Source organism: Hylobates moloch, unplaced genomic scaffold (assembly GCF_009828535.3).
Source record: "Hylobates moloch isolate HMO894 unplaced genomic scaffold, HMol_V3 SCAFFOLD_3, whole genome shotgun sequence".
Classification (NCBI taxonomy): domain Eukaryota; kingdom Metazoa; phylum Chordata; class Mammalia; order Primates; family Hylobatidae; genus Hylobates; species Hylobates moloch.
Window position 1 is genome coordinate 100736661 of NW_026652278.1, and position 11811 is coordinate 100748471.

Consider the following 11811-nt stretch of genomic DNA (forward strand, 5'->3'; position numbering starts at 1 on the left):
TTCTATACACTGGTTTGTGTCAGTGCTTGAACTCTAGCAGGTTTCAATTACAGTGGCATGCAGCTCATAACTCTTCCCTCTTTGGGGGAAATGATCTCACCACACAGACGTGGACCCCTAGTGTGGACCCCAGCTGTGTGACCCTGACCAACACTGCATGATCTTAGAGGTAGACAACTTACCCAAAGTGGACCAATCAGTCTCTCTCTCCTGGGAATTAGAAACTTAAACCAAAAGTCACAGAGACTGAGTGTTTTCAGACTTCAACCACTAGGATAGCAGTGCCCCCAGAGAGTATCCATAGCACCATGGGTGAAAGTCTCTGGAGCTGCCCTTGTTCCTGCCTTCTAGTTGCTTAATTGCCCAGCTCGTCCTTGGATTCTGAGAGCTACCCCAGTATTCCACCAATAAATTCCCCCTCCTCGCTTTTTAAAGACACAGGGTCTCACTCCAGGGTCTCACCTAGGCTAGAGGGCAGTGACGCAATCATAGCTCACTGCAGCCTTGAACTCCCAGGCTCAAGTGATCCTCCCGCCTCAGCCTCCTGAGTAGCTGGGACAACAGGCACACGCCACTATGCCTGGGTAATATTTTTACTTTTTGTAGAGATGGGGTCTTGCTAGGCTGTCCAGGCTGGTCTTGAACTCCTGGCTTCAAATCATGCTCCCACCTCAGCCTCCCAAAGTACTGGGATTATAGACAGGGGCCACTGAGCCCATCCAAATCCTCCTTTTTTGCTTACATTAGCCTGGTGCCATTTCTGTTGCTTTCCATCAAAATATTCCTAACCCTTTGCTTGTTGCCCAAAAAGGGTTGAATAAGAGCCCATGTTGTGCTTGCCACTGTTATTTCTCCATTCACCCAAGCAGTTGTCATCTTACCAGTAGGAGACTTCTGTTTCTAGCAGGGCTAAACATACTGCTCCCTCAGCATTTCTGGGTTTTAGGGACCTGGGGAGCCAGATTCAGAATAGGGCTCCAAACTAAAACCACAAAGGACCTTTTGTCAAGCATTTGAATGGGTCTCTTTAGATTTTACCCACACATGTAAATACACACATTTCTATTTAAATGATCAATAGCCAATTACAGGATGGCATTCAGTTATTACTGCATCACCTTTTCTGTGTCTCATATTTTGTTAAGAAACTGATGCATTTAAATCCTTTATTGTTTCAGCACATATGCGTCATCAATGAGCACGGTAAAGAAAAATATCGAATCTAAAGACATGAATTCTCACCACTAAAGTCCCAGATAACATCATACTTACGCCTGTACTCGGGAAGCCAGCTGTCAAGTTTGTCCCCCCAGGCATCTTCACTCAGCAGGATATAAAAGAAAAAAATGTTCAAATGAGAGAGCTTTCTTTTCTGAGGTTAATATAAAGAGTATCAAAGGTTCTTAAGGAAAAGAAAGCAGTGCTTTTATTTGACTTGTTCCAAATTAAACACTCCGCCTTGTGACTCAGCAATGCTATCTACCTTCACACTCCTCAGCTCCGCCTGCCTTTGTTTTTGATAGTCATTATATTTGATTAGCATTCCCAGCAATACCCCCACCTAGTTACTCAAATATTTTTCACTTAACTTTTTATACTCTTATTTTGGTAATAAGCTTACAATATTAAGAAGCTGGGGACTTTTTTTTAACTGAAGCCTTGAGTCCCCTATACCGGGAATGCAGCTATTAATAGATTCCCATATTTTAAAAGGAGGGAAAGGACAATTTAATATCAATTTCTGTTTGTGCATTTCTGACAGGCCATTATTATCTGCTTTCACAAAGCCTTTCTGAAACGCAGTGTACAATGAATCTTAATGATGTTATGAAACGAGCTTTGCTCGGGGCTCTTGATGGGAGCTTCCGGTATGTGATGATGGTATGTCATGTATGCATGGATGTACTCAACTGTGTTTAATACTCTGAATTTTAATTAGAAAAAAATACAATAGCAGCAAGGCCCTGGTTTCTAAGCTGTATCCTTTTATTCATGTGGGACATGAGCAAATGGCAGAATTAGGGGCGAGTGCTTTCAGTGCTCGAAACTAAGCAAGTATAAATTTTTCCTCTTATTTGCATGAAAGGACAAGACACCGTTATGCCCTGTCCTAAACATGAAGACAGAGGTTGAATTTTTTTTTAAATATCTTTAAAAGACTGATCACAAAATCCAAGGTGCTACAGGAAACAAGCACACTTAAAGTTTTTTTCTGAATAACGTTTTTTTCCAATTTCTCCGTTTTATGAGCCATTTCCTAATTTATGGGGATTTTAATTGAAAATAAACTTGAGTCCCAATAGAGCTGTTTTTTTCTCACTTCCTACAAAATGCAAATGCAAAATAAATAACTAAGCAGCTTTTGTTTGGTTCTGAGCCGTATGTGGCATATTGTTATTAGGTTCTAGCTTCCTTTAAACTAATAAAGAATAAGAAAACTTGTTATGTTTTATCACTGCTTACTGTTTTTCTTCTGCCTTCATATTTTTTAAATACTTTCAGACATTAACATGTATGTGAGTCAGTAGCTTAAATATACGACTGCATGTACCTATCCTGCGGCTTTATTTTTGTTAACTTGGACTAAATCCAATATATGCACTAGTATAAGCAAATGATTAAGCTGGCTAGATCTGCTGCTTTTTTTTTCCTCAAGCTCGTTTGTAAGAACAAAGAATTTTAGTTGTAAAAGAAGATTTTCCTGCATATCTTTGTTTCGGTCAGAGAAGAAAACAAGCCACACCCAAATATCCCAAGGGATAAGTCAGCAAAAGGAATCTCTTCTAGCTTTGTTTCACAGAAGCATTGGTACCCAAGCTTAGATTTATAATTGTGTCTGACTGACAAATTTCTTGAAATATCAAAATTAACACTCTGAGCATAGTTTTTTTTTCACAATGCCATGTTTATGCCAGAAGACCTAGAAAAATCCAGGCACACATTTGGTTTTAAGTGTAAAATTATCCATAAGTATACAATATGAAAATGTTTTCTTAAAAATGTTGAATTTTAGTAAGCATCAGTATCCTTTCTGAGCACAGTCTGTTTATTCAAATTAGAAAGGAAATTTGATCTATCTTGCAAGATTGCGAGGACTTGTATAGTTAATGCTGAAAATTCACTAGATATACAAGAAGTTTAATCATGCTTGCAATTTTTTCCTACCAGACAATATTTTGACAGTGATATCCAAGAAAGTCATCTTGGGAAAAATAGCATTTCCTTTTCTCTTGCAAAACTCCTGTCTAGTTAATATCACTGAGTTTATTCACTCTAAACCAAAAGTGCAAAAGCTTATTACTTGATTAATAACAGATCCATTATTAATTTAGTGTTCCAAAGCAGATTTGTAAGGGGGAAAATGTGTGGGTATGTGTGTGTGCGTGTGTGTGTGTGTGTGTGTGCGCGCGTGCGTGTGTGTGTATTTCACTGCGAAATTTGGATTCAGTTATAATCAACATAATTAGTAATACTTTGGGATTTTCCAAACAAATTAGAACCCCTCATTATAAATTGGTCCTTTCTTACAGGGACTGGAATGTACTCATTTTTGACCCACGGACCCCCTAGATATAAACGGCAAATAGTCAAATCCTGACATACCATGTTTAATTTTTGCGTATAAGATGGTTTGCCATGTTTCAGGCCTTCTGAGACTGTGAAAACAACCTTTCAGAGCACAGTCAGGCATTTGCTCAGCCTTCTGTGAAATCAACTTGTGTCTTCCCAATGGAGAGAAAAAGCAGGCTATCCCACGTCCAGAGACCTGGTGTCATGGAAATATGCCCTCCCTTTTGTCATAGAGGTAGTGTGTTCTAGGAAATCTAAACCCCAAACCACGCTCTCCACCCAGTTGTCTGATTCATTTGGGCAAACCTAGCATTTGGGAGTTTTACTGACTTTGCAATCGTGAAGCTCCTTTGGATCCCAAGATGACAATTGAGAGCTGACAACAAGCCAGTTTCAGGAAGGGAAGAAGGGGATCTCAAGAGGAGCCTTTGCACGCTGCTGAGGGGAGGTGTGCAGAAATAGGAAGAGGGTGTGCATGGAGAGGGCTGCATTGTTTCTTGGCCAGTCATACAGCCATGATGGCTTCTGAGCCCGGTGCGAAGAGGAAGACTAAGACAGCAGCCTAAAGAGCTGCATTCATGGTTATCTTTGTGCTGCATAGTGGAGCTGACAGGCCAGCCGTTCTTCACATTTCATTGAGGAGCACGGGGAAGCTTTGGGGTGGGAAGAAGCAGGAAAGTAGCTCCGCGTTAGCACCCCAAGGGCTCTGCAATTTGGGAAGCACTGTGGACTGTAATGGGCGCTTCCCAAGACGCCACCCTCCAGAAGCGTCATGAGCCACAGACATCCGCAAGGAGACCAGAGCCCACATGAGAGGAATGTTGATGGACAAGTTCCAGAAAGCTCAGAGCACCCCAGGAACCCAGCTACAGCATCAGGTTGTGCAGCCCGCACTGCCGGTGCCCTCACAAAGACATCAAACCAAGGAGAGCCCACACTCCACTTGCCAACCCGTGGACCCTGGCTGACGACCGCATCAGCCCTCAGGAAGAGGTGCCTTTTCCTAAAAAGAGTCTCTTTCTAGTCCTTTCAGAAGAGATAGGTTTTTGCAATTTCTCAGCCAGAAGGGAGTGGCTTTTTAAGACAGGGTGGGGCGCTGAAGCCCTACATTGCCCCAGAGGGAGAAAGAAGCCTGAGCTAGTGTTACCGTGACCTCCTTTGTGTCCAGAGCCTAGTGAGCATTGAGTAGAAAGTAAGCTGTGAGTGAGGAAGGTGCGAAGGTCACTCAAAAAGCCTGGCTGTGAAGAGAAGAAGATACATACAGTCATAGCCAGAAGGCTTTTAAAAGATGGGAGATTCCTGTGAACTCACCTGCGGGGGGGAAATAAAGATGTGAGAGACTTGCGAGTTTCTATTTGCTGTAGAGAACAGCCACATAAAGCAGAGAAAGTGTATTCCTTGTTCATTGGGGGTGGGGGTTGGGGTGGCTCACACCTGTCTTTGGGAAGCTGAGATGGGATAATCACTTGAGGCCAGGAGTTTAAGACCAACCTGGGCAACATAGCAAGACCCTAGCTCTACAAAAATATATATATATAGTTATCCAGGGGTGGTTGCACGTACCTTTAATCTCAGCTTCAGGGGGCTGAGGTGGGAGGATTGCTTGAGCCCAGGAGTTTGAGGCTGCAGTGAGCTATGCTCACACCACCACCCTCCAGCCTGGGTGACAGAGCAAGACCCTGTCTCTAAAAAATAGTAAATAAATAAATAAATGTTGTTAATTGTTCCATAACAAATCATTCCAAAACTGAGTAGTTTAAATCAACAATAATTAGTTACTCTCTTTAATGGTTTACAAGAGTTAGGAGGCTGGATGTGGTGGCTCATGCCTGTAATCCCAACACTTTGGGAGGCCAAGGCGGGTGAATCACGAGGTCAGGAGATTGAGACTATCCTGGCCAACATGGTGAAACCCCGTCTCTACCAAAAATACAAGAATGAGCTGGACATGGTGGCACATGCCTGTAGTTCCAGCTACTCAGGAGGCTGAGGCAGTACAATCACTTGAACCAGGAGGCAGAGGCTGCAGTAAGCTGAGATTGTGCCACCACACTCCAGCCTGGGCAACAGAGCAAGATTCTGTCTCAAAAAAAAAAAAAAAAAGGAGGAATACAGAGAAGACATACTGGAGGTAGTTTGTTTCTTCTCAGTGATGTCTGGTACTTCAGATGGAAGACTCCAAGGCTGATAGCTGCAACCAAGAGAAGCTGAACTGCACAATGTGGCAGCAATTATGTGGTTATTTAAATTAACTCAAGTCAAATAAAATTTAAAATTTACTTCCTCATTCACACTAGCTATCTTAGAACTGCTCGACGGCCTCATGTGGTAGTAAGTTACCAACCGTATTGGACAGCGAAGACATAGAACGTTTCCATTATCACAGAATGTTTTATGGAAAGCTCTAGTCTGAAGGCTTGATTTTGTCTAGTGGTTAATGTTAGCTGTTAGCTGGAACCTTAGCTGAGGCTGTCAGTTGGAACCCTAACATGTGGCCTCTCCATGTGGTCTGGGCTTCCCCACAACATGGTGGTTAGGTTCCAAAGTGGAGGGAGACAGAGAGAAGAAGGAGATGGAAGCCATATTGCCTTTTATATAGCAGGCTCACTTCTGCCATATTCTGTTAGTCAAAGCAGTTACAAAGATTTGCCTGGGTTCAAAGGGAGAGAACACAGACTGTCATCATTTGATGGAAGAACAACAGCATCATACTGTAAGAAGACCAAGTGGGATAAGATGTATATTGGTGGTGATCTACAGAAAATACAATCTGCCACAGAAAAGTTATGTGCCCTGCACATTTTCTTTTTTAAAAAATTATTATTATTTTTATTTTGTATAGAGATGGGGTCTCACTAAGTTGCCAAGGCTGGTCTCCAACTTCTGGCCTGAAGTGATCCTCCCACCTTGGCCTCCCAAAGCCCTACACATTTTCTATTAATAAGATTACTAAATGAGTTGATTATTCAGTGGTCATAATGTATAATTATGAAAACAAGTCTGCTTTTACAGATGTTAAAGAATTCCAGAATACTATCTAGAAGATGACAAAAAGAACACCAGTGTGCACACATACATGTTTGCCTACTGATAGTGTTTGGAATAGATTATGAAGACATTGAAAGAGCAGATTTAGGCCAGGCGTGGTGGCTCAAGCCTGTAATCCCAGCACTTTGGGAGGCCAAGAAGGACAGATCACCTGAGGTCAGGAGTTCGAGACCAGCCTGGCCAACATGTCGAAACCCCGTCTCTACTAAAAATTAGCCATGCGGGGTGGCATGTGCCTATAATCCCAGCTACTCAGAAGGCTGAGGCAGGAGAATTACTTGAACCTAGGAGGTGGAGGTTGCAGTGAGCTGAGATCGTGCCACTGCACTCCAGCCTGGGTGACAGAGTAAAACTTCATCTCAAAGAAAAGAAAGAGCAGATTTATTTCTAAATGGCTTAAGTTTGCAGTATCAAAAAAATTTAGGAAAATAGATTTTGCTCGTCAAGTATTCTATAAGTGTGAACTCATACTGAAATTTTAGTAACAGTTCTATATTTATAGAAAGAAATTGCATAATAATTTGGCCAAGAAACTAATCCAGGGTGGAGGTTCCTTAAATACAATAAATATAACTGGGTGAACTGAGCCCTATATAATAATATATATGTATAATGTTATACCTGGAAACAGTAATCCAGTAATCCTCAAATCAATTAATAAATATTTTTAAAACAACAGATTGACAACTAACAACATGATTTTACAATGAAAATTGCTCTATCTGATTTATCTAATCTTCTAATATTGAGTGGTCGAGTTGGTTGACTGAAAAAAGAAATGTATGTAATCTGTCTTATCTTTATTTTAACAAGGTTGTGCCCTGTGAAGGATATTCATCATTGCCTGAGAAAATAACTGACACTACATAGCTACTGGGTGACTGCACAAATCTTTATAGTTGTACTCAAAAGAGATCTGTCCTGAGCATAGCAAAGCATATTGTGAAAGATTCAAGCCTGGACCCTCAAGCTTGTTGACATTTCATGAGCAATGTGGTTGCAACTTCTGCGGATCATGCACTGTACAAAAACTTAACAATAACCCTTTTTTTTTCTTTTGAGACAGGGTCTCACTCTGTCACCCAGGCTGGAGTGCAGTGGCGTGATCGTAGCTCACTGCATTCTCAACCTCCTAGCCATCCTCAAGCCATCCTCCCACCTTAGCCTCTAGAGTAGCCAGGACCACAGGTGTACACCACCACCCCAGCTAATTTTTAGAAAAAAAATTAGTGGAGATGAGGTCTCCCTATGTTGCCCAGGCTGGTCTCAAACCCCTGAGCTCAGGAAATCCTCCCGCCTCAGCCTCCAAAAGTGCTGGGATTACAGTCGTGAGCCACCATGCCCAGCCTGAAAACTTAATAACACTTAATTGAATACTTAGCACAAAATGTTGAGATAGGAATCGTCATCTCCATTTTAGAGATAAGTGTCAGAGAGATTGAATCACTTACTCAGGGTCACACAGCTTTGTTCAAAGCCAGAAATTGAACTAATGCTATTGGGCTGCTGAGTTAGTACTCACTTCACCACACAGGACTAAGCATCATGTACAGCTGGTTTTGCTCTGTGTCCCCCCCAGATCTCATGTTGGAGTGTAATTCCTAATGTTGGAGGTGGGGCTCAGTGGGAGGTGATTGGATCATGGGGGTGATTTCTAATGGTTTAGCACCATCCCCCTCGTGCTGTCTCGCAATAGGGTTCTCACGAGATCTGGTTGCTTGAAAGTGCATAGCACCTCTCCCCTCTCCTTCTCTCTCGCTGGCCATATGAAGACGTGCTTGTTTCTCCTTTGCCTTCTGCCATGAATGTAAGTTTCCTGAGGCCTCCCAGCCATGCCTCCTGTACAGCATGTGGAGCTGTCAGTCAATTAAGCCTCTTTTCTTTATAAATTACCCAGTCTCAGGTAGTTCTTTATAGCTGTGTGAAAACAGACTAATAAAGCCATAGAAAGTATGTAGACAGATGTATAGATGACATTCAGATGAGGATAAGAAAGAATGGTGTGGTATAACAGGAAATATATTTGGTCTTTGTCCCCAGTCCCTGGCACAGGGCTCCTGAAACATTTGAAATGTCCTGAGTGATAGGAGCATCTTTTGTTACTTGTAAGAAACCCTTTATGAGTTTAGGATGGAGTTGGTCACCAGAAAGACCAAGTGATTTGAGGGTTGGAAGTTTCAGACCCTCCCACTGAGCTCCAGAGAGGAGGCTGGGGGCGAGAGATTGACCTTTATAAAAACTCTTGGACAAGAAAATTCAGAGAGCTTCCAGGTTGGTAAACACAGTGCCACGAAGGGAAGGTGGCATGCCTTGATTCATATCTTTAATAATCTATCTTTCTTTTTCTTTAATAAAAAAACATTTTCCTGAGTTCTGTGAGATGTTCCAGCAAATTGTGGAAACTCAGGGCAGGTGGGAACCCACAGATTTGTAGCCAAGTGGAACAGAAGTGTGGGTTACCTGGGGACCTGATACTTGTGACTGGTCTCTGGAGTGAAGGCAGTCTTAGGGAATCAAGCTTTTAAACCTCTGGAGTCTGATGCTAACTCCAGGTAGTTAGTGTTAGAGCTGAATTAAATTCTTGGACATCCACTTGGTATCCAGAGAACTGGAAAACTAGTTGATGGAATGAGAAAACATTCCAGAAAGATTGCACTTAGAACAGAATTCTCAAGCTTCTAATGTTTACAATCACCTGGGAGACAAATGAATATAAATTACTTGAACCTATCCCTAGAGATGTAGATTCAGTAGGCCTAGATGAATACCTACATTTTTAACAATCCCTTAATCTTCTCCAAATGATTTTAATACAGATAATCCTCTAGTCATTCAGCAATCTAAAGGAACAGGACCAGAATTCTAAATGACTCTTAGTGGAATCAGGAAGGAAAAAAGGGATGAAGTTCATTAAGGACAAATGTAAAACCATTTACTATTGAAAGAGCAATACAATAGAGAAAGATTGTCACTGCGTAAGTGTACAAGAAAAATACTAGAAAGCCCTAATTAATAAAATATGGATCAGACAAAATGGGGATAAATATTAGAGACCATTAAAACAGTGATCTCCCAACTTTTTTATCACATAGCAATAAAAATGATAAGTATTTATAAGCAGTCGTTCAATGCTTAACAACAGGAATACATTCTGAGAAATGCGTTGTTGTGATGATTTCCTCATTATCTGAACATCATAGAGTGAACTTACACAAACCTAGATGGTATAGCCCACCACACACCTAGGCCATATAGTAGCCTACTGCTCTTAAGCTTCAAACCTGCACAGTAGTTTTACTGTACTGAGTGCTGTAGGCAATTGTAATGTAGTGGTATTTATGTATCTAAACATAGAAAAGGAACAGGAAAAATAATAATAATATAATCTTATGGGACCTCATTACGTATGTGGTTTATTGACTTAATTTTCATTATGTGGTGCATGACTGCATATATGAATAGTTCCTTCAAGCATATTTCCAATGTGGTCTTCCTATGATGAATCTTCTAAGACTTTGTATGCCTGAGAATTTTTTTTATCGTATTCTCATATTTAAATGAAGTCTTTACTGGATATATGTATTAGTCTTTTATCACATTGCCATAAAGAACTCCCTGAGACTGGGTAATTCATAAGGAAAACAGGTTTCATTGATTCACAGTTCCGCAGGCTGTTCAGGAAACATGGCTGGGGAGGCCTCAGGAAACTTACAATCATGGCAGAAGGTGAAGAGGAAGCAGGCATGTCTCACATGGCCCGAGCAGGAGAAAGAGAGAGAAGGGGGAGGTGCTACACGCTTTCAAACAACCAGATTTCATGCGAACTCTCTTACTATCACAAGAACAGCAAGAAGGAAATCTGCCTCCATGATCCAATCACCTCTCACCAGGCACCTCCCCCAACATTGGGGATTACTATTCGACATGAGATTTGGGCGGGAACACAAATCTAAACCATATCGATATAAAATTCTAAGCCCCGTGTCCTTTCTCTTCAATAAGTGAACACATTATTTGTTCATTGTCTTGCATCCAGTATTGTATCTCAGAGGACTCAAATCTGAGATTTTATTTTTATTGCCTTGTGAAATGCAAGAAATGGAGAGAAAGTCTAGGATCTCTGCACTGTGGGAGTCTGATAGAAACACCTATGGCAGGGCTGGGCACAGCACTTCACACCTGTAATCAAAGCAATTAGGGAGGCGGAAGCAGGTGGATCACTTGAGGCCAGGAGTTTGAGACCAGTCTGGCCAACATGGCATAACCCTATCTCTACTAAAATTACAAAAATTAGCCAGGTGTGGTGGCCCATACCTGTAGTCCCAGCTACTTGGGAGGCTGAGGCAGGAGAATCGCTTGAACCGGGAGGTGGAGGCTGCAGTGGGCCAAGATGTGCCACTGCACTTCAGCCTGGGAGACAGCAGGACTCAGTCTCAAAAAAAAAAAAAAAAAGACTTAGCAAACATGGTTATTAAAACTATTAAAACATCTACTAAAACTGTTCCAGATATTTAAAATTTTTTAAGTTAAGTGGAGATATAAAATATACGTTTTTAAGGACCCAAATCAAACTCCCAGAGTAAACACAGTGTTTGATTTGAAAAATACACCAGCTGGGATGACTGCTAGATTAGACTTTGTAGAAGAAAAGATTCATGAACTTTAAAACATAACAAAAGACGGCAGTCTAAAATGAAACATACAGAGAAAAATATTCTTTTAATTAACAGAGCATCATGAGCTCTAAGTGGCTTAATATCTGCGCAGTTGAAATTCCCAAGAACAGGAAAAAGATGATGGCTCAGAAAATATATTTGAAGAAATTATGGCCAAAAATTTTTCATATTTGATGAAAACTATAAACCCAAGTTCAATGAATCCAAGTATAAAAAAAAGTTTTTTAAAACCCACAGAAGAGAAAGAGTACATCTTTAAGCACCGAAAGCAAAATCTGTCAACCTACAATTCTATATGAAGGTGAAATAAAGATGTTTTCAGAAACACAAAAGCTGAAATACTTCATCAGCAGCAGACTTGCATTACAAAATGTTAAAGAAAGTTCTTTAAGCGGAAGGAAAAATGATACCAGATTAAAGTATACAGTCATCCTTCAGTAACTGCAGGGGATTCCTGCTCCTCTTTGTACCTCTGGTAGAGTTCAGCTGTGAATCTGTCTGGTCCTGGACTTTTTTT

The 11811-nt window shown here is 41.1% G+C and overlaps 1 protein-coding gene across 9 annotated transcripts in view; it reads left to right on the forward strand.

Annotated features, from left to right (window-relative positions):
• Nucleotides 1-2429, forward strand: part of PRTFDC1 (phosphoribosyl transferase domain containing 1) — a 103573-nt gene extending 101144 nt beyond the window's left edge. For all 9 annotated transcript variants that reach the window (XM_058436617.1, XM_032145011.2, XM_058436612.1 and 6 more), the window contains one exon: nucleotides 1179-2429. In XM_058436617.1, the coding sequence (XP_058292600.1) occupies nucleotides 1179-1226 (48 nt within the window). In that variant the 3' untranslated portion in view covers nucleotides 1227-2429. The remainder of the gene's footprint in view (nucleotides 1-1178) is intronic.
• The last annotated feature ends 9382 nt before the right edge of the window (nucleotides 2430-11811 follow it).